This window comes from Alligator mississippiensis, chromosome 13 (genome assembly GCF_030867095.1).
Source record: "Alligator mississippiensis isolate rAllMis1 chromosome 13, rAllMis1, whole genome shotgun sequence".
NCBI classification, from domain to species: domain Eukaryota; kingdom Metazoa; phylum Chordata; order Crocodylia; family Alligatoridae; genus Alligator; species Alligator mississippiensis.
This window is the reverse complement of record NC_081836.1, coordinates 29,649,284-29,671,498: the sequence shown is the minus strand read 5'-3', so window position 1 is coordinate 29,671,498 and position 22,215 is coordinate 29,649,284. Positions and strand designations below refer to the sequence as shown.

General features: G+C 48.0%; 3 protein-coding genes across 9 annotated transcripts in view; 1 reads left to right on the top strand and 2 right to left on the bottom strand.

Annotated features, from left to right (window-relative positions):
- Nucleotides 1–1,576, bottom strand: part of FBXL16 (F-box and leucine rich repeat protein 16) — a 204,189-nt gene extending 202,613 nt beyond the window's left edge. The window contains exons 1-2 of the mRNA XM_014597494.3: nt 1,488–1,576; nt 604–720 (exon numbers count right to left, since the gene is read on the bottom strand). The gene's annotated coding sequence lies outside the window, so the exon portion shown is untranslated. The remainder of the gene's footprint in view (nt 1–603; nt 721–1,487) is intronic.
- Nucleotides 1,544–9,534, top strand: ANTKMT (adenine nucleotide translocase lysine methyltransferase). 2 transcript variants are annotated; one of them, XM_014597487.3, is made up of 6 exons: nt 1,544–1,766; nt 2,169–2,332; nt 5,270–5,374; nt 7,187–7,327; nt 8,541–8,591; nt 9,005–9,534. In XM_014597487.3, exons 1-6 carry the CDS (start codon nt 1,544–1,546, stop codon nt 9,203–9,205), a joined length of 885 nt encoding a protein of 294 aa, XP_014452973.2. In that variant the 3' UTR covers nt 9,206–9,534. The 2 variants fall into 2 exon arrangements, with proteins under 2 accessions (XP_014452973.2, XP_014452974.1); XM_014597488.3 differs by lacking the exon at nt 1,544–1,766 and adding an exon at nt 1,773–1,866.
- Nucleotides 9,535–10,153: 619 nt separating this feature from the next.
- CCDC78 (coiled-coil domain containing 78) overlaps nt 10,154–22,215 on the bottom strand; it is a 32,774-nt gene continuing 20,712 nt past the window's right edge. For 5 of the 6 annotated variants that reach the window (XM_014597485.3, XM_019493002.2, XM_019493000.2 and 2 more), the window contains 7 exons: nt 20,240–20,365; nt 18,878–19,089; nt 17,576–17,750; nt 17,194–17,237; nt 12,704–12,770; nt 11,199–11,299; nt 10,154–10,496 (listed from right to left, as the gene is read on the bottom strand). In XM_014597485.3, the coding sequence (XP_014452971.1) occupies nt 10,370–10,496; nt 11,199–11,299; nt 12,704–12,770; nt 17,194–17,237; nt 17,576–17,750; nt 18,878–19,089; nt 20,240–20,365 (852 nt within the window). In that variant the 3' untranslated portion in view covers nt 10,154–10,369. The remainder of the gene's footprint in view (nt 10,497–11,198; nt 11,300–12,703; nt 12,771–17,193; nt 17,238–17,575; nt 17,751–18,877; nt 19,090–20,239; nt 20,366–22,215) is intronic. The other variant, XM_019493001.2, reaches the window with a different exon arrangement.

Below are 22,215 nucleotides of genomic sequence, written 5' to 3'. Positions count from 1 at the left end.
TCTCCTTGTTTAAGGGAACCCCACAATTAGTGCATTTTCAGAAATATTTTATGCAACTCTAAGTAGTATTCACAGAAGGCAGAGTTGCACCTTATAGACTAACTAATTCAGAGCTACATAAACTAGCACTGGTCACCTCATCACAAAGCTGATAATGAGAAGTGGAGGAAAGTCAGAGAAAAGAATCAAGAATGAGAAGGGTTCTAGAAGATTCTCTTATGAAAAGCAACTAGAAAGAGTAACGCTATTTAACTCAGAAGAAATGAAGAGCATGGGATGTGGCAAAAGTACATAAACAATTAGTGGGGTAAAGAACACAGATAGGGTGAAGAGCGTTCCCAATCTCACAATCCAAGAACAAAAGGGCACTTAACACAAGTGAAAGGCAGCAAATCCAGCCCCAACAAAAGTAGAGTTGTTCATGCAACACAGCCAGTGGCGCTCCTTTCCAAAGAGTGTCATTGATGTCATTCAAAAAGGGTTTGGACTCCAATATAAGCAAAATTATCCAGAGCTATAACTGTCAATGCAAACCAACAATTCTGGAAGGGATAAAAACCTCAAGCTTTGTGCCGAAATCCTGGGATTAAGATAAGCCCTTACCTGACAGTCATGGAGCTCTGGTACCTTCCTATTTCTTCTGCACATCATTTTCAAGTGTCCCCTTTTGCCAGTATTGTATTCCAGAGCCCCTTCAAAACGCTGACAGTTTGGCAATGGCTGAGAAAGGAAATGTGCTTTGTTCATGTGTGATTGCTAACATGAGTTCAAAAAGTACCTGTTTCCTAGTGAAGGCATACGAAAGTGCTGCCCTCTTGCTGGACACATGTGACTGAGCCAACATGTTTAAGAAAGAGTCCCACTGTATGCTCCCAACAGGGACTTTACACAGTTCACACAGCAATGACATCTACCACCTGCACCAGGGCTGTTGTAGAGGGACTTGAGATTCCTGGGGCCTGGTGGGTACTGGTCTCTATACCCAAGGGTCAGCGATTGCTTGGCAAGCAGTAACCCTCCCTGATGGTGACAGCATCCCCCCGACACAAACATTTTATTCACTTTCCTGTGAAGCCTTCGAGACGGGCCACAGCTAGAGAAGGAAAATGGGTCAGCAGGGTGCACCAGTGCTCCCAGCAGTGCTGGCCCTCCTGCCTGTTGGGTGCCTAGCTGGACGGTCTCGCTCACACTCCTGAGGTTTAGGCAATCACCAGCTTTGGGGCAGAAAGGTGCATTCCTTCCAGGCCCGAGGTCCTGCCTGCAGCCACATGGGCACGTCTGATGCCTGGGCTGCAGCACCCTGCCAGCCACTGGCTGTGGCTCTCTGAGCCCCTGGGGCTTGACAAGGCTGTGGCCCCAGCTGGGCAGAGCCCTAACACCCTGGGGGGTTGCTACAGGCAAGGGGCGCCAGGACCCCACTTCCTACAAGACCCTCAGGATAGATAACCTGGCTTCCCCCCACTCCCCCGTCCCATAAGGACACCCACCGGCTCTGCCCAGAGCCAGGTCCGCAGCTTCAGGCCTGGGGCAGGGCTCGGGGGTGATGCGCGGGCTGCAGAAGCCCGTAGCGCAAGGCCCCGAGCCGGCCTCCGCCCCCGACAGCGGAACCAACGTTCCCGGCACGGGTTCCCCGCGGACCCCATTACGCGCCGGGCCCGGCCGGAGCCTTGTCCCGCCCGCGCCCGTGAGGGGCGGAAGAATCGCCCGCCCCTCGCAGCGTCATTGCGGCTGCTGCAGAGAGCGGCGCGGAGCATTGTGGGACCCAGGCAGGTGTCTTTGCCTGGCTGGGCGGCTGTTTTCGGAGGGGAGGCTTGAGTTAAAGGGGCCGCGCCGGGAAGGGTTGGGGCCTTGTGGCGGCACCGGCAGGTGGGTGCTCCCTGCGGGGCGTAGGCGTGGGGAGGGCGCCCGGACCCTAAACGGACCCTCAGATGCATGGGGGAGGAGGCCTGGTGGGTAGAGGTGCAGCTCTGCCCTGGGCAATCTGGACTCAGTCACTGGCTGCCTCATGCCTCAGTTTCCCTCTCTGCCAAGTGGGGCATCTCCAATGGGGTCCACATGCTGGGCCCCAGGCCCCTTTGGGCCACGCTTTGCATGTCCCAGGTGTGGCTCACGCACAGCGCTGGGGAAGCAGTAGCCTCATGTATATTTCCCATCCTGTGTTTCTGCAGACATGGACCCTGATGACCTGGAGGAGCAAGCGGCGGTGCTGCAAGGAAGGCCTGTTGGTGGCTGGGGCCTGGTGCAGCTCGCAGCCGGCACGGGCTTTGCTGCCTATGTTATGTGGGCAGGAGTCCTCATGCCTGGCTTCCGCAAGGTTCCTTTAAAGCTACAGGTAGAGAGTTTGCCAAGGCTTCTCAGATGGGTTTGACTTGGCCTTGCAGAGGAGGCAGCAAATGATGTCCTGGGAGGAGGGAAGAAGAAGGACTTGGCTTGTTCTGTGACGTGCTTCTTGTCCCCAGTGCAGCGTGCCAGCGTTCCTTGGAAGCTGAACAAACCCATTCCTACTGCAGTGTTTCCCTTCTGTTACATGCACATGTGCTGATTTATTACAGGGCTGTTCATGAGCTGTGGCCTCCTGGCACAGATATGGAAAGCATGTGCTGTAGAAAATAAACTATGCTGGAATTGCAGGAAGGGGCAGGGAAGAGAGAGATCTTGTGTTATTAATCCTGGCATTCACATGGGATGTACCCCACATTCCTGAAGTGCAGCTGCCTTTGGGGTGAAAGAAAACAACCAACAACCTGCACAAGAGACTGAGAAAGGGGAGGAACTCAGGCTAAGGACGGAGGTGTAAATCCTTACTGCTGTCAAACAGGCTGTGAGATCTTTAATCTTCTGTAAGGTCTTGGGGCCCAATTTTATTGAGGGATCCCAACTTCCATGAAAGTCAGTGGGAGCTGAGGCAATACCTAATTGAACTGTTCTTAAGATTTGGTGCTCAATTTCTCTCCTGAAGGCTGTGTCCTGCCTGATGAGATTTTCATCCTCATAAATTAAATTCTCTGTCTCCTCCTGAGGCAGTTATCTGACCAAGTACTAACATCTAGAGCAAACACTGTGGTATTTTGCTCTGCTCAGTGACTGGTGTAAAACATCTATCTACTTAATAGGACAACAGCAAGGAATACTTGCATAAGCAAGTTGCTTTGGCATAAATTTTTTGGGAGGAAATGTTTGAATATATATCACTACGGGCTTCCAAATAGTCTCTCTTGAAAATAGATGGGTTTCATGGTGGGGAATGATTTAACAGTCTAAATGCAGGACCTTCCTTCATTTGACTCTTAGGCTACAAACAGATATCACATTTGTCCCCAGGTAAAGCATTTTATCCCAGGACAAAATGCAGTTGTTTTGACACCTATGTCCATTGTCCTGGGATAAATCCTAAAAAGGTTCGTGAGATAAGTAGCAACATGTTATCCCAGAACATCTCAAAATACATCTGAACAGTTCTCTCACAATTATGCATCATTTAATGTCAGAAAAGCATCCAGGGTATAGGCTGTAGCCATGTTGGTCTAAGGACATGGGCAGACAAGGTTCTTTGGGTAAATCTAATATCTTTTATTAGGCCAACTCAAATAGTTGAAAAAAAATCTTCTTTGCAAGCTTTTGGGTATAAATACCCTTAGTCAGGCTGAGGAATCGTCTTCAGTTGGTCTGTGCTCTTCCTGAATAGACCAACTGAAGATGATTCCTGAGCCTAAGGGTATTTGTACCAAAACTTGCAAAGAATTTTTTCCAGCTATTTGAGTTGGCCTAATAAAAGATATCAGATTTACCCAAAGAACCTTGTCAGAAAAGCATTAATGCCTTCAGTTGCTCACTAAAACCTTATTAGAAGGGTGATGCATGTGCATGCCAATCCCAGCATATTTCTGCTCCAAGACAGACACAGGCACACCTTGTCCAGGGACAAATGCAACATCTGTTCCTAGCCTTAGTTAACTTATGAGAGCTCTCACAGACTGCAGTGAGTCACTTAGCCTCTGTTCTGCTACACTCCATTTATTAGATGGAAGTATTACCTGCCATGGAGTTGGGTGAGGTGACATAGTAGTCAAGATGTTTTACTATGGCTTCAGAGCATGGGTGCATGACTCAGACCTTATTAAGGGCCACTTCCAAGTTGCATTTTCCAGTGGAGGACCACCAGCTTACTACAGTCTTGTCTGCACATCAGGCCACTAATATGAATTTTTACAAGAAATAATGGCCACAAGCTAGCAGAGAGCAGATTTAGATTGGACATTAGGAAGAACTTCTTTACAGTTCGAGTGGCCAAGGTCTGGAACGGGCTCCCAAGGGAGGTGGTGCTCTCCCCTACCCTGGGGGTCTTCAAGAGGAGGTTGGATATGCATCTAGCTGCGGTCATCTAGACCCAGCACTCTTTCCTGCTTATGCAGGGGGTCGGACTCGATGATCTATTGAGGTCCCTTCCGACCCTAACATCTATGAATCTATAAGTGGGCTGCATGTTGTGCATTCCAGGCTTCTGAGGCATGAGTGTGAACCCCACTCTGGACTCGTGCCAAAGACTACCTCCCAATCAACTCAGCTGTAAATGGCTATATACTTGGGCTGGGGAGTCAAAGGTGGCTGGAAGTAGTGCTGGCCATATTACTTCCTTGTGTGCTGTTGGCCAGATAAATTGTGCCTCAGCCACAGATGAACAGCTCAGCTAGGAGGAGGTGGGGAATACTCTGACCTTCCAGGGAAGCTTATTGTCTACTTTGCCTTAAACAAAGGCTGAAGATCAGGGGTTTCATCAAAGCTCCACAGCTCCATCATTTACACCAGCTGAGGATCTGGTCTTTAATTTCTTAGTTTAGTAGCTAAGGGACTTGAAACAACAGTTGTAAATTGACCAGCATCTCTGGATCTTAGTCTCTGATCTTGTGCTGTGTTCTCATATTCAGGCAGAATGATCATGAAGGTAACAGAAATGCAGCTTGTGGCCCTCCTTGACTTCCCCTTATGGTCCTGACCTGCAGTCAAATCCACATGGGCAGGTCACTGTGCCTGTGTGGAAAGCTAGCAAAGTCAGTTGGGCTCTATACAGACACATTGGTGCACCTGTACAGATATAGGGCCGGGGCTAGGTTTGTAATGGACGTGCAGCCTACAGACATGTGAAACTAGATGTCTTAGGACATCATGCTCTATAAGATGCTTTACTGACTCTTGTGGTGTTCACCACCACTAAAATCCAGCAGGGAAACTCATGTCTGAATTGGACTCATTTCTCATTTCTCTGAACCAGGTGCCATATTTGCCATCAAGTGCCCAGCAAGTTGCCAATACGATGTCACTGCTGAAAGGACGCTCCGGAAAGATGGTGGATCTAGGGTCCGGCGACGGCCGACTTGTAAGAGAGGAAAAATTCCTTCTCTGGGGTAGTCAAAGCTGTCAGCTGTGAACAGAGCTGATACTGGTTAGGTGGATCCAGCATGGCCTAGCAGCCCCTACACACAGTCTTTGGGACCGGATCCTGATTTCTGTTATGGAAGTGTAGGTAGAGTAACTGCAGTTGAATTGCACTAGTTTATCCCAGTGTAACAGAGCAAGTGTTACCCGTCTGACTGGTTCCTTCAGGGCTACTGCTATGGCCCATTATCTACAAAGACTCCCCAGGGCTGCAGAACAGCTGGGCATTGCTCAACAAGGAGCTTTACCTACCTCTTCCCTGGACTGATGGAATCTGGGACCGGAGTAGTGGAGCCCCAGGGTTGTTGTTCGTGTGCTGTTGCCTAGGACTCCTAAGACGGGTGGGTGGTCTGGAGCCCCACATCTCCCTGACAACCAGAGCAGGGCAGTCCCTTGCATGTTGACTGGGCGTGCCAGTCGGCCTCAGACTTGTATTCCCAACCAGAGTACTCCTGGCTTTTTGTCCTCTGCTGAAGTCTACAAGGTGCTGACTCCTGTGAGGCTCAGAGTATGCTCCTCTGTCACTCCAATCAGTGAAGTTTAAAACTCATCTCTTCAAAAACGCAAGCTTGTTTCTCTTTTCACTGTCTCCTGCCTTCCTACCTAGACCTTATACCTCTTGCACTGACATCTGCTGATTAACTACCTATTACCTTCTTTTCTTTTTCCTTTCAAAGGTAGACTTGTTCTCTATGGCCAGCCCTGTCATCCCATTTAGGGGTGCACTGATAAGAGATTTTGGGGGCCAATGCTGATAGCCAATTTTTGAGGAGGCATATTGGCCAATACCGATCCAATTTCTGATATAGCTGTGTGCAGCTGGTAAGTCTGCTGTGGTGAAAGGGGAGGGGGGAGGGAAGGGGTATGAGGGTGCAGATCAACAACCTCCACATGATGAGGGAGGGAGTGGGGCTGGGGCTGAGGCAGGCGCTGCCCAGCTGGGAGAGGCAGGTGCAGGACGGAGCTGCAGCTCGTCCAGGGGATGTGGACGGCTCGTTCATCCAGGAGCTGTTGTCTGGTGGCTTATCAGGCGGCTCCTGCCACTCATCCAGGGCACGAGGAGGCATGTGCCCCTGGATCTGCATGAGGCAGGCTGCAGCTGCAGGCTGGAGCTGGGGACTGTGCTGCACTCAGAGTAGGTGGCAGCAGTGCTGGGAGGGGGCTACAGCAAAATCTGGGGTGGCTGCAGTCCCCCCCCCCCACTAGTAACCCTCCCGCCCAGCACAGCCCCTGGACCCAGCCCACAGCTACAACACCCCCCCCCCCCCCCCGACAAGCGGCAAAAGCTACCGGACAAGCAACGCGCAGCAGCTGGAACTGCCCCCCCCTACCCATGCCCCCGGACAAGCTGTGGCTCCGTCCTGCACCTGCTCCCACCCGGCTGGACAGCGCCTGCCCCAGCCCCACTCCTTCCCTCACCGTGAGGCACAGTGATCTGCCCCCCCCACACCCCTTCTCTCCCCGCTCCACTTTCACCACAACAAACTTACCAGCTGCACACAGCTCTCCAAGCTGCCAGGCTATGCTCCTCGCTGCCTAAGTGCTGCACTGCAGCTACATGCACACATGGGCATTTATCAGCCAAATTATTGGCCACATCAGGCCGATTTCCAATATAGTCAATTTTCTTTATATCGGTGCTGATCCAGTATTGGACTGATATATCAGTGCAACTCTAATTCCATTCACCATTAACCACCACAGCCAAAAATCAATCACTGAGGTTTATTTTGGTTGCAATTCCTTTCTCCAGGTACTAGAAGCCTATAAACAAGGTTTCCAACCAGCTGTCGGTTATGAACTCAACCCCTGGCTGTTGGGACTATCCAAGTATCGGGCCTGGAGGGCTGGGTATTACGGGAAGGTTTCCTACCAACGGGAAGATCTATGGAAGGTAACGTATTCTGGGACACAGGCAAGACTTATGCTTTCTCAACGTGACACAAAATGCATTGGCTCTAAGGTGACCTGGCTGGAGCAAAAAATTCAACATTTTCCTTCAAACACAAACTGAAGGAAGGGGCTGGATTCTTTTCCCAATTAGACCTGCTCCTTATGGATCAAGTACTAATTTCATCATCCAGTATTTCCTCACATGCTAGACACTCTCCTCAGTTCCTTAAGTAGCTGCAAGCATAGGTGAGACTTGGGGGGGGGGGGGGGGGGCACGTGCCCCCTCTGAGATTGGTGGCTGTCGCTGGATTCTGCAGGTGGTTGCTGCCCCCGCCTCACTGCCAAAGCAGCCACCGATGACTGTAGGCAGTCCCTGCTGCCCACCAAGCCCCCCCCCCCTCGCTGCCAACACTGCCGGTGGCAGCTGCAGGCAGTCCCCACTTGCCGCCATGGTGTCCCCCAATTGTGGGAGGCACCAGTCATTCATGGCTGCAAGCACCTTAAACAAGGAGGAAAGCCACATTAGCCATCCTCTTCCATGACTAATGTTAAATTACTACTCCAGGTTCCTCAGTGTTTATGGCTGAGATTATCCATGTCTTCCTCCTTCTCATAACCTTTCTTAACTCATAGCTGAGATGTTGCTGAAAAACTGAGGTGTGAAGCCCTTCATTAAATCCCACAGGAAGCCTGACAAAGGGCAAAGAAAGTTTTCCACTACTACAAAGTGTCTTGCACAACTATGTCCTCCATCCTTCACATATTCTTTGTCAGGGCCACACAAGGCCCAGCCTGTAGAGGTTCCTTTATTACTGATCTAACTGCTGCTCTGGACATGCACTGAGCCTCTCAAAGAACTATTAACAAAGCTGAACCTCTGTGGATATCTAGGACTAGCCTGGATGGTAGGGATAAGCTAGTTGGGTCACTCGTTATTAAACTCTGGGGGGCCTAAGATTGTTACTAGTTACACATTACATTACCCCGTCTTGCCCAGCAACAGAGTTTTGTCAGCCTTTCCACTGCCCACACATATCCTGTCCCCAGTTCTGATTTTTGTTACCATTAATAATCTCTTGGGGCTTAACATCCTGTACATGGACTAGCAAAGATCTACCCCCTTTTACACACAGAGCTAAAAGCCTACTAGATCCCACTTCAACACACTGTCCCTTTCATGTTTCTCCTCTCATGCTGACTTTGTCTGTTTGAAGGTGAACCTGTCTGACTGCTACAATGTGACGGTGTTCCTGGCTCCCAGTGTGGTAAGTCTAAGCTTACTCCTGGGCTGCTGTAAGAGGCTTACTGACAGGCAAAATGGCTCCCATTTTCTTGCTTGGTTGGGCAAATCAGTGAGGGAGGATACTTCTGAGCAGAGACAATCTTGAGGCTGATAAAAAAGCAAAGGCCCTTTAAAATAACAGACCAGTAACCAAAATACCACTGGATTATGTACATTTCAGCCTAAAACACCAAGCTGTAATGGGTGTCAACCATAGCAAGGCTACTGTGAACACATAATTGTGACAATCTGCTGCCACTGTACTCAGTGGGGGCTACCCTAACTAAAGGCCAGTTTCTACACATTCCTCTGCATGGGGGAAAACAGGTGCTATTTCTTTCTGAACTACCCTGGCTCTCTGCTACTGTGAGTGATGCACCTCTCCCTCCCCACCAGCAACCAATCCTCGCAACCAAGCTGCTCGCAGAACTCCCAGACGAGGCCCGTGTGGTGGCTGGACGCTTCCCCTTTGCTGCCTGGACACCAACCAGCATTGTTGGGGAGGGGCTGAACAGAATTTGGGCTTATGACATGAAGAGTGTGCGGCAAGCACAGCAGAACAACCCTGAGGGAGCCAAGCGTAAGAACCAGAGCTAATGCAGAGCCTGGATGCCATAGAACAAAGGATCAGGAGGCTGTAGGAGTGAAAGTGCTACTTTGGCCTGCTGGTACTACTGTCTCACAGAAGCCCTGTAATGGATATATGCTGAATAGGGCCATGTGTGCACATAGGAATTTGTCACACACTAACCAGGGAGTGGGGGACTGCTTTCCCTCTTACCAGAATCATGAGACTCAGTCTGGAAATCCCTGAAGAACTGTCACAGGATCCATGGTGATCGTTGTTTGATTTCTGGTTTGAATAACTAATTTGTTTTGTTATTTTATTTGTAATTTGCTTTGTAACAATAAAAGTCCTGGTGCCACTTGCTCTGTCACCTCCATTCTGACTTCTGCTGGAGGCTGCTTCATCCACACCACAATCAGAGCAGTTCCCAACATGGCAGTCTCCGCTCCTGCCTCAGGCTGTACTGGGAATTCCCTTTGGGTGAGGCTCAAGGATGCAGTTCTTCCAGCTCTGGCTCTTCTTCTGATAATGGATTCCCTCTAGGTTCTTCTCATGCTAATCACCACTATAGACCAGTCACTCTCCACAGGGGCCACCATGCATGAATGCAAAGGAATTCAGTCTCCTCACTGCACAAAAATATCTGAGCTCCTTGGCTGAGTCTAACCCTTCTAAGCCCAAAATCTAGTAAGAATCTTGCGTTTCCCTCAAGTTGAGAAAAGGTCCCTGTATCAGTGGGGTCTCAGAGGAATGGAGTAGTATTACAGCACCCTGCTGCATTGCTAAAGCAAGGGAAAGCAAACCTCTAACTCCAGGGCAGAATGAAGGGTTTGCTTTTCAGCCCTATCTTCTGCCCCAGTCCAAAGGAACAGCACCAGTGCTTTTCTGGTGCTCAGCACTCCCACAAGTAGCTAATGCTTGTGGTTTGGTAAAGGGAGAGAAGTGGGACAGAACGAAGCACGGAGGGAGTAAACACATAGAGCTTCAATATGATTTTAGTCATCTCAATTCAGTTTCCTTCTCAGCAAATCCTAGCCCTACCCAAGAGGTCCCCACAAAGAAGACCATAAGTCCAAGCACATTACCTCTGGATGTAGCCCCACAAACAAGACCAACAGAAAGGCACTGTTTAAAATCCTTGTCTCGCCTGTGAAAACCTAATGGCCCCTGTCTTGCAGAGCCCCAGCAAACAGCTACAGCTCATGGCTGATGGTCTTTTGGGGTCTCTGCATTAAAGGAACATCAGAAGCCCCAGCACTGAATGCTCGTGGTGCATCATTCCCCAGGAGTTTCCTTAACCTCAGAATCTCCTGCTTGTACCTGCAATGGGGGCAAAGAAAAAGTGCCATCAATTCCAGCTCAGCTCTGGGCACAGCCCTACTGGGGACCAGTGGATTTTAAAGCCAATGTGAGACACTCTCAAGTTCCCAAGCAGTAACCAAGGAGAGGAAACAGCTCAGGACATGTGGCAATTCTAGATTTGACCCAACCCTTCACATGAACTGATGCTTTCAAACAATGAAGCAGTTCCATCAGCAACAAGACCTGATGTCTGGGCCACATGCAAGGCAGGATGACTTGTCTGAATCAGGTCCTGCATTTTTAATTGTCAATGCTTGTGAAAATGCCCCCTTGGGGTAATGAGTCAGTGGGTGCTAGATAACATATATGATCCTGTGCAAGCAGGGAAGGCTTCTGGATGCTTGGTTGACTCACCCCCTCCTTCATCTGCACAGCCTCCCTCATCACCAGGGTAGGATGCACTATACAGGGAAAGGAAATATCACATCCCTGGAAGGGACAGATGCCAACTGCCTCATCATGCTGAGCTACTGATAGAGCCAGATGCTTGCACAGCTGGATTCTCTCTCCAACATTAGCTGAGCTGGGCTACACTGTGGGAGGCAGCAGTTAGGTCAGGCATCTCACAGCAGTGGGTACCATGGTGCTCTCTGTTTTTTAGCCCTGAAGATAAACCACATATAGGAAACAAGGGCACGTGAACAGGTCCCTCCACCTCACCTTGCAAGATGCTTATCCACATACTCCTGAAGTTCCAGCACCTGTTCTTCTGCCACAATTGCCCGAGTAAGCAGCTGGCTTCTCTCTTTCTCCAGTTCTTCCTGGGCAGGCAGAAATAACAGGGAGAAAACGTGTGTGTGTGTGTGTGTGTGTGTGCGCGCGCAGTGATCAAGGGGTGCAGTGGGGAAAGCACTGGCCTGGGGTTCATGCACTTCCCCATGATCATGATAGCAAAGGCTACTCAATCTCTCATGCATTTATTCCCCAGGCTGAAAACTTCTTAGCCTTAACCTAAGTAAGCTGCCCACTTTCACTGTAGGGCAGAACAACATCCACACACCCAAATAAAAAAAAATCAAATCACATGAACCCAGAGCTAAGGAAAACTGGGACTTCCTGCTGGTGCAGCTAGCTTGGAGACCCTCAGCTGCACTGAGATAGCCAAAGAGGGAAGACACTGAAAACAAAACCTTCTCTTTGGATAAACAGCCTCAGAATACATGGTGGGGCTGTGTTCTGTGTCACATCACACACCCAAGTGAGTGTGTCCTATCATGTACACCCCTGACCCACAACCTACTCTTCCCAGGAGAGAAGTGGGGCAAATGATAGTGTGGTTTCCAGAATCAGAGCACTGGAATGTACACAGCCAGATGTCACACCCTCCCCTTGCAACAAAGGTTGCAATTTCTAGTGAGATCTTTCCTTTTGGATGATGACAATCCCTAGCTTTCATGCACCAATTTTCCACGGCTGATCTCAAAACACCCTACAAAAGAGGTCTCCATCCCCATTTCACAAAAAGGGAAACTGAGGTATCAGGACTTACCTAAGGGTCACCCAGCAAACCAGGGTACAAACCAATCCAGTGCTCCATCCAACAGGGAACACTGCCCCTGCCCCCATGCTTCAGGCCTTGACTATACTGAATAGTTAACTAAACATGTGACCATAGTCTGTTACAGTGAGAATTCTCCTGACTGGGATAGGAAGAAAAAAACACAGCCACAAAGCGTGTTGTTGAGATTTCGTGTGTCTAATTTACACAAGGCAACTTAAACCATTAATGAAAATTCATTTAGCAGGGGCTCCCCTTAACCACAAGTGGCAGTGATCAAAGAGTCTGCATTAACCAGGCAACAACATTTTGGAAAGAGTGTTCAGGTATCTCCCCCAGCCCGCCTTCCCTAGCATTTCTCACCACTGGTTCAGACCAAACACTGGTGTATTAACCACTATACCAACAACCTGCCCAAGGTAAGTCTGGGTAATATGGAGGTAGCAATGCTGCTGGCCCTGAGTGGGCTGGTCTACATTGGCACTCCTCAGGTTTTATCTCCTGATGGAGCTTCACTACAGCTTCTGCCAAAATGGGAACTGGCCCAGAACACATTAGGTGTAGAAGACCATCTGCACTGGGAGCAACCATAGCTGCCAACAGTGGCAGTGCCCTACAGAAGGTCTTTCTGGGGGTAACCCCATTTTCAGCCTGCCTTGCATCTTACCTGGGTAGTGTGTGTGAACTCCCGGAGTTGCTTCCTGATCTCTGCCCAGCCCTCCTCATCTAGCTTGCTAAGAGAGAACAGTGGATTTTAATTATGACCAGGCACGGTAAGAAGGCAGGGTAGATTTACACCTCACAGACTAACTAAACTTCAGTTAGCTTGACTTCAGATGAACATGGCTTACTACTTCCCCCAGATGCAGAAACCAGACCATCTGTAAGATGCAATGGCTGCCACTACTGTATTCCCATCAGCTCAGAGAGCGTAGAGCTCAGATCCTCTTCCAGTCTAATTCCCCATCTCTGTGTCATATCACCTGCCTGGGTAAAGAGAACCATAGTCTTCTACTAACCTTGGATCTCCACTGAAGTAGCTGGATTTACCACAGGTCAGTATTAATGTACATATAGTGGAAGGGATTTTGTGGTGAAATGATCATTATCCTAACACTGCAGGGTTGAACTTTATAGGAAACAGAGGCCAAGGGAAAAATAAATGCTAAACACAAGCACTTTATTCTCTATAGTTGTGCACAAATCCTCTTTCTAATGTGAAGTATAAAAAAAAAAGAAAAGAAAAAAGCAGTGTTAGATAGGCTATTTGTGGCAAAATGTACAGCCAAACCGTGGGAAAATTCTTCCTATTTTGTCTTGGACTGAATAAGCAAAATATAGGTCACATCTGATGATCAGGGAATTCCGATTGTATAGAGAGAATGGTATGAACTGAGGAATGCATTGTGTTCAAACTGTGTGGCCCATATGGTCTTCACTGGGTTATTAAGAGCTCCCTCTGGTGGCTATTTTAGCAACTAGGAGATGTCTATTGGTAGAAGAGAGGGACGGTACTTTCATGTTAAGTAAATTAAATGAAACCAGAAATTACTTAATGGCAAAATATAACTGACCAACAGTAAATGGATTTATACAGCAATGGCTTTCATTGAAACAGTTCTGGTTTAATACCATTCATTGTTAGTCTAGCGGTGACTGAATTTAAATTAGCAACAGAAACAAGGACTATAAGAAGTCCTTCTTTAGGTATGTAGGGAACAGGAGGAAAACAAATGAAAGCATGGGCCCATTGCTTAACAACTCAGGACAGCTGGTTACTGACACTCAGAAGAAAACTGAACTCCTGAATGACTATTTTGCTTCAGTATTTCACTGGACTAAGGGGAAAGTCATACTCGATAAGGTTCAGAATGAGCATGGTGGGAATGACCGTATTCCTACTGTTGACGTTGAGCTGGTGTGTGATCAGTTAGAAAAGTTAGACATTTATAAATCAGCAGGACTGTATAAACTTAATCCGAGAGTGCTGAAGGAGGTAGCCAAAGTTATTTCAGGATCTCTGGCAAAACTCTTCCAAAACTTGTGGCACTTGGGGGAGGTTCCTGAAGACTGACAGAGGGCCAATGTTGTGCCCATCTTCAAGAAGGGGAAGAGAGAGGACCCAAGCAACTAGAGGCCAGTTAGCCTAACTTCTATCTCAGGGAAAACCCTGAAAAAATTCATCAAGGAGTCTATGTGTGATATGCTTAGAGAAGGTAGGATTACGAGCAACAGCCGGCATGGCTTCATCATGGGCAGGTCTTGTCTTACCAATCTCATCTCCTTTTATGATCAGGTAACTCGCAACCTGGATAAGAGAGAGGAGGTTGACTTTGTATACCTAGACTTCAAAAAGGCCTTTGATCTGGTATCCCATGATGTTCTCACAGGAAAATTGGAGGATTGAGGGCTTAACTGCTCAACAGTCACATGGGTAGGAAGCTGGCTGCAGGGTTGGACCCAGAGATTTCTAATGAACAGATCTGCATCGTCCTGGCGAGAAGTGGCCAGTGGTTTCCCTCAGGGATCTGTGCTTGGTCCAGTGCTTTTCAACATCTTTATCAATGATTTGGATGTAGGGGTGAAGAGCTCACTGGCCAAGTTCACAGACAACACCAAGTTATGGGGGAGCATCGTCATGCTTGAAAATAGGCAGACCTAGACAGGCTGGCAAGTTAGGCAGAACAGAACCAGATGAAGTTCAACACTGAGAAGTGTAAAGTGCTCCATCTGGGGATGAACAGTCTACAACATACTTACAGGCTCAGTGGTGTCAAACTGACTAGAACCACAACTGAAAAGGGACCTAGGGGTAATAATAGACCACAGCATGAACATGAGCCATCAGTGTGATGCTGTAGCCAGCAGGGCAAACAATACTCTGACATGCATCAACCGATTCATCTCAGGCAAAACCAAAGAAATGATTCTTCCACTTTACTCAGCATTGGTGAGACTGCAGCTGCATCCAGTTCTGCATCCAGTTCTGGGTACCACACTTCAACAAGGATGTGGAAAAGCTTGAGAGAGTCCAAAGAAGAGCCACTCATGTGATCAGAGACTTGCAAGGTAAGCCATATGAGAAAAGACTGCGGGACTTGTGTCTCTTCAGCCTAAAAAAGAGAAGGCTGAGTGGGGACTTGGTAGCAGCTTACTGCTATATCAGGGGAATACATCAAGGGCTTGATGAACAACTGGGCACCATTGGGGAAAACCAGGTGTAATGGCCACAAACTCATGGAAGACCGTTTCAGGCTTAACACTAGGAAAAACTTCTTCATAGTTAGGGTGTCCAGACTGTGGAATAAGCTCCCTCCAGAGATGGTGTAATCACCTACCCTGGAAATCTTCAAGAGGAGACTGGATGGTCACATCACTGGGGTCACCTGACCCCAGTTTTCTTTCCTGCCTAGTGCAGGAAGGCTGGACCTGATGGTCTTGTGAGGCCCCTTTCAGCCCCTAACAAACTATGAATCCATAAGCAGCAATAGCAAGGGTAACAGCATCAAGATATAAAGACATCCATTCTTTGTGGTTGTATACGTTCCTAGGCATCTACAAGATACTTAGCCGAACCCATCATAAAGATGAAGACTGGCTTATTTTATACCTTATACCTCAAAGAGTTCCAGTGAAAAGAGAGTTCTACTCAGGGGTTAGGGCACCCAGCATGGGGGGGAAATAGAGTCTGGCAGGAATCTCTCATTTGTCTCACACTGGAGCCTACCAGTTGAGCATGTGACTTTAATTCAAAAGAATTACAGATCTGGATCTCCATAAAACCTGAAGTCTCATTTGAAATCCATCACACTCCTGACCCCCTACCTAAGTTTTTTAGATGATTTTAAATTATAATACTGCATTCTGTCATTCATCCCCAGCCCTATTTCCTGAAAAATAACTGCTCCTCACATCATCATTCATGTGAAGTCCAGTTAATTGGACAAGTCATTGTTAAGTATCTGTTCTGTACAGGTTCTTGTGCCACCCTTATCTCTGTAATGTCTGGGGACCTTCTGCATGAGCAATAGTAATGTGGCTAACATCTGCCACATGTAACCACTTCCTCTTAAGGAATAGAACTATTTGGGGCAGTGGACTGTTGGCCATAGTAGAGCTTGAAGACAAGATACTGAAGATATGGAAACCTGTCTCTTGACAAAAATGATTCTAACTTTGTTTTGTCTGTTCATACGTCCCAAGCAGCTTGATCTAAGAAGGCCTAGTTTGTCTGCAACTAATATGTAGGACACCAGGAATAACACTTGCAGGGAAAAAATGTTAGCACTGGAGAGTAAGAGTCCCCACTGCACACCCCGATTGCCTTTGTTTGCACCTGTTCCAAGAGAACAGATGCTACCAAAGAGGTGTCTGACATCCACTTTCTGTTGAGTGTAAAAGACTCAGTGAAATGAAGTGGGGGCAGTGTCTTCTTTCAGTGCTCAGGACATGGGGCTCTGCTCAGGACATGGGGCTTTGCCTGTCCCACACCTACAGTAGACTCTATAGAAAGGGGATTTTAGCTTATGTTTTAAAGTCAATGTATTCTCAGTCCTCACCGATTTGGACGAGCATTTGTTTGTTCTCTCTTTTTCTGTGACCTCTAGTAATAGAATAATTTAGCAGTCAGAGAAGAGTAAGGACTGACTTGTATTATTAAATAAGTGCCAGGAAGACAAGTAGGGGAGGTACCTGTCACAGCAGGGGCTAAATAGCCCAACTCCATGATCCTCTCTAAGCCTGCAAGCATGCTCACCTATCTATGGGGTTAATGTATCAAGAACATCCTACCTCTGTCTTGTTTAACTTACACATCTAAAGCCTTGCTCTCTCAAAGCACTTGGGCACTTGAGCTGAACTTTAAGCACCCTTGAAGTTATTGCGACTGACATGATTAAAACTAAACTCATAGATAAGAGGTTTGTTGAATCAAGGAATAAATGATTAATTCATTTCATGCTGTATCCTCTTTCTTTCATGTTTTATTGATCTTGAATGTTTTTCAATCAGCTCTGCCTGCCCTGGCCCTATGTACAACCTGATCCCACTATAGCTGAAGAAACTGCTGAACCTAGAGGGTAATAAAGGGTGGGGGGGCAGTGCCTCAGACTTGTATTAGAAATACTGGGGGAATAGCAGTAAACAGACAGTACTTACTGCTGAGGAGATAGCCCTAGGCCAGATGTTTCACTCAGTCTTTTCTGCAGACAAAAGGAGAATTTTTTGTGAGCATTGCCTCAATGGAATCTTGAAAGTCCCTGTTTCTCTTCAGGTACCAACACTGGACACCTCTCAGAGTTGCTAATGACCATAGTCTGCCAGATACCACCATGCTGGACATGACAGCACTGCTTGGACATCCTATCTATTACACAGAGATGCAAAAAGCTTCAGGTAATGCCGTGTTCTAGTACAGCATCCTGGATTCCAATAGGAAGTACAGGTACAAGTAGGAAAAGCAAGAGATCAAACCAAACCTGCCTGTTCAAGCAAAATCTCCCCAGAAATACAGAGGCACACCAGTGAAAGCAGAGCATACCTTCTCCTGCAGTTCATGCAGCTGTATCTCCAGTTTTTCTTTGTCCTCTCGCAGCCTATTTAATTCCTGCATTGTGCCTGTCAGCAGTTCTGTGTCTGTGATGATGAAATGGAACTCGGGGGGGCCAGGATCTAGCTCACGGCTGCCAAGGGACTGGATCTGCTCACGCTGCATCCTAAACAAACCAGCAGAGTAGTCACTGGCACATCACATGATGGATACCAGTAAGTAACAACATCTAGTAATAACAGTGATGGGGAGGTAACAGCTCCGTAAATTACTGTCCACAGATATCTACACACTCAGTGCCAATGAAGGTATGCATAGGCAAAGCAAGGCAGCACCATGCAGAAATGCCTCAAGGCTAACTCCATGCACAACAGCTCTGGACTCAAAAACCATGTCCTCAGTAGAGCTTACTAGCTTGCAGACAGCACTGTGCTAACAGGACTTTTGATTTCACAGCTAACAGACATCCCAAGGAGCCAACCCAACCACTGAGATGCCCAGGACTGGTCCAATAGCACTCATAATAGTCATTGGAGTGGTTCTGCTGGAAGCTAATACTAGAGTTATAGATCCACAACAGTCAGTGGACCTCGGCTACTCCCTTCAGCACGATCACTAGGGCTGGCAAAGCCCATAGAGTGTGGCTAGGGGTGTTAGAAGGAAGGAACATGTAGTATAAGTTAACATTGTATTTACATCGCACCCTCTGGTTGCAGAACCCCAAGAAGTTTAGAAAGTGTAGCAAGTCTTTAGCTCAGATTTCACTTCTGAAGACACCAAGGCACAAAGATGCAAAGGCCTACAATTTTCAGCAGTGTTTGCATTTTAGATGCATCACTGGAGACACCTCACTCAAGAGTGCTAAGTGACAGGGCACAGACAGATGTACGCCCTGGGTGGATATGAAATATGTTACCCAGCTGCATGATTCTATAGCAAAACTGCTCCAACCTGTTTCACTCAGGGACAGGGTTAGGCTGATGTAATTAACTTGTATCACTACAGGGTTGTTTCAGGAGACTTTAGCCACAGCAAAACAGCTAAGGCATGCTCCTGAGCAGCAGCTCCCTTCCCTTCGTAAAGTAGAAAAAGGTACCCAACAAAGAGAAACCAGTCTCTAGCCTCCAAACTCTCTAATCTAACCACTAGCCCCTAGCTGTTTGGTGCTCTTGTTACATCAAACGTAAAAAGCACAGGCTATTCTGCCCAGTATTCTCTTACCAGGGTGCTTTTGAGGAAGGACAGCCTTGAAAGACTACAAGAAGGACCCTTTTGCACCTAGTTCTGCCCTACCTGTAAGCAATCAAGAGGTTTTCGTGCTTCTTGACCAAGTTCTGCATGCGCTTTTTGTATCCACGGGCAGCTCCAGCCAGCTGCTCCTCCCGGGATTTATGGGAGGCCCGAATGTCCTTGAGCATGCTGTCCACAAAGGGCTTCATATGGGCATGATCAGCTGGTGCTTTGCCAGGACCCTTGGAAGCCTTTGATTTGCTGTCCACATATTCCTTTAAACACACAGAGAAAAAAACCAGGACAAAGAGATTGATGAGACACCAGACAGTGACTCCCAAGGACATATAACTGATGTGTTAGGATAGTCACTTTTTCTTCTGCGTACAGGCACATAGAAGAATTCATACCTCCATATTTACTACGTAGCATTTAGAGCCATTTTAAGTATAGTGTACACAAACTGGGCTCCATTATGTCCTTCTGAGACAGAGAAGTTATTGTCTCTTCTTTAGAGACAGGAAAACTGAGGCAAGGAGACATTAAATGACTTGCCTGTGGAAACACAGCAAGCCAGAAGTAGATCTCAGTGCTGCTGGCTTCTAGTCCTGTGCTCACTCCATCAGGCTACACTGTTATTGCCTTTTTTTTAATTAAACCAAACTACTCATACTGGCAAAGCATTCCTTTGATTATTTTCCTGATCCACCCCCATTTTGTATTCTCTGTACTGACCACCTCTTTGCACCAGTAGCTCAGTTGGCAAAGGCTCTCAGCTACTACCTGTAATTAAGCCAGGATAGATTTCTTCCAAACTACTGATTGTCTTCCTTAATGAGCTCTTCCACTGAATGTAGCCAGCATTCAATGTAGGTCCTACACCCTAGAACCACACCTGACATGTCTGAGTCTTCAGTAATCCTCTGGAGACCTACTGACATGACATGTCTACATGCCTCTGTAGATCTGCTGAATGTATTCCTAAAGTACTCTCCACTCATTCACATTACAAGAGTCTGTGGTACAGCAGGAGATGTGCAAGGGTCATGGATGATGAAACATGTCAATGTTTCTTCTTGAAAGAACAAATAGAGATTTAATCACCAGAGACAATACAGTCACCACACTGAGTCCCTAACAGTCTGGCCTGCTGAGACTGGCTTCTAGGGCACTGGGATTAGTAGCCAATCAGAAGTACTCACAATAAATAAAAAACCCCAATACAATTACTAATGGACACCAGTTAGGCCACACTGGGGCATGGTTAGGCTGCCATAAACCTAGAGAAGAGAGCATTCTCAGTACCTGCTACAACCAACAGACCCAGAGTAATTCAGATACAACAACACATTCCACCAACCAGTAGTTCAGAGAGAGAAAGGAAAGGGAAAGAGTAAAGGATGCCTGCACAACAGAGCTCCTCACCACTAAGTCCTTGATGTACTGAGTGAGACGGGAGCGATACTCCTCATTCAGCTCTTTCAGTTGCAGCTGCAGTCGGGAATTCTCTGCCTCCACCTCCTGAAGCTGACTCTGAGAGGTGAGGAGAACCTATGGCACAGGAAAAAGAGGATTATCAGTGGGGAATGGCACCTCCTGCCAACTGGCTGAGCTTCTATAAGTAGCGTACTCACCAGGAAAAAAAAGGAGTACTCTCCCATAGTCAACACAATCAAACATAGCTACTGAGGACAGCCGGCAGAAAGGGAGAGAAGATTCTCCTGTCACCCAAAGACACCCCAGGAAATGCTTACTGTGTGTTGGTGCCGTGAGGCAGGCCTTGGGTTCTTGGATAACAACCCATACTTTCATGCAGGGGACTTGCTTGGGTGGGATGGGCTACACCTCTCTCCTAAAGGCAAATGTGTCTTCTCTTCCAGGTTGGCTGATCTCATGTGGTGCGCTTTAAACTAGCTTCGCTGGGGGATGGGACCACAGGAGGACTTGAGGACACCTCCCAACCAAGACAGGTGACATACACAAGGAGTACCCAGGTAAGCAGTGGGGTCCAGATAGTCCTGGGAATCAGGGGGTGGCATACGCACCAATTCAATAAATGCCTCTACACCAATGCTCACAGTATGGGGAATAAGCAGGAGGAACTTGCCCTCCGGATAGCTAGTTCAAACCTGGACATAGTAGGGCTCACAGAAACCTGGTGGGATTCATCCCACGACTGGGTGGTCAACATTAGGGGCTATAGGCTATACAGGCGGGATAGAACGGGGAGGAAAGGTGGGGGTGTGGCACTCTACATCAAAGAGCAATACACATCCTCAACCAGCAGGATGGGGTCAGAGGAGGGGCAGGCTAAACTGTTCTGGGTCAGGATACAGGGGGGTCGTGGGGAAAGGGACTTAACAGTGGGAGTCTACTACAATCCTCCCAACCAAGGGGAAGAGCTGGACCACGAATTCTTGGGTCAGCTTGCAGAGGCACTTAAGGCAAGGAATGTAGTTGTTATGGGTGATCTAAATTACCTGGACATCTGCTGGGAGGAGCAGTCAGCCAGGTCTGACCGCTCACAGAGGTTCCTGGCCGAGATACAGGACCTCCATTTAACCCAGGAGGTGCACAGTCCTACCGGGGGAATGCCCTACTGGACCTGGTCCTGGCCACGGGTGATGACCTGGTGAGGGGACTCCAGGTCCTTGACCACCTGGGTGATAGCTATCATTGCTTGCTGGAATTCACCACCCAGCGCAGGGTGTCAAGGGCCTGCAGCAAGGCAGTAGCCTTAGACTTTAAGAGGGCCAACTTCAACGAGCTGAGGAAATTAGTGGGAGAGGCACTAGGGTCCTGGAGAGCAGGGGAATTGGGTGCCCAAGATGAGTGGTCGTTCCTTAAGGAGACGATACTCAGAGCCCAAGGGGTGACAATCCCAACAAGAAGCAAAGGGGGCAAGAGTGCCCAAAAGCCCCCCTAGCTCACCAAGGGCATTCGGGAATGCCTGATTGCCAAAAAGGAGGCATACACCCAGTGGAAGGGAGGGGCTATCACCAAAGAGGAGTATACCTCCACCACTCGAGTCTGTAGAGGGGCTGTTAGGAAAGCTAAGGGAGATACGGAACTAGGGCTAGCATCAAGGATCAAGGATAACAAAAAGTCCTTTTTTAAATACATAGGGAGAATGAAGAAGGCCCTGGGTAATGTGGGGTCCCTGAAGGATATGCTTGGCAATCTGCTGGTTGCACCAGAGGAGAAAGCAGACCTCTTTCACAATTTCTTCACCTCTATTTTCTTGTGCAGGGACCGGGACTCCCCTACCAAGATTCAGGATGGACTCGGGAGAAACTCCGCCAAGCCTAGGGTCAGGGAGGATCAGGTTAGAGAACTTCTAGAGGGGCTGGACGTGTTCATATCAGCAGGTCCAGATGCTCTCCACCCCAGGGTGGTGAGGG

Bases quoted from the DNA above. Each gene is read 5' to 3' on its own strand.
- ANTKMT (XM_014597487.3), top strand. From the start codon at position 1,544: ATGCGCGGGCTGCAGAAGCCCGTAGCGCAAGGCCCCGAGCCGGCCTCC. The intron at 2,333-5,269 runs GTAGAGAGTTTG...TCTCTGAACCAG, and splicing joins AGGTTCCTTTAAAGCTACAG to GTGCCATATTTGCCATCAAG. The intron at 8,592-9,004 runs GTAAGTCTAAGC...CCTCCCCACCAG, and splicing joins TGTTCCTGGCTCCCAGTGTG to CAACCAATCCTCGCAACCAA.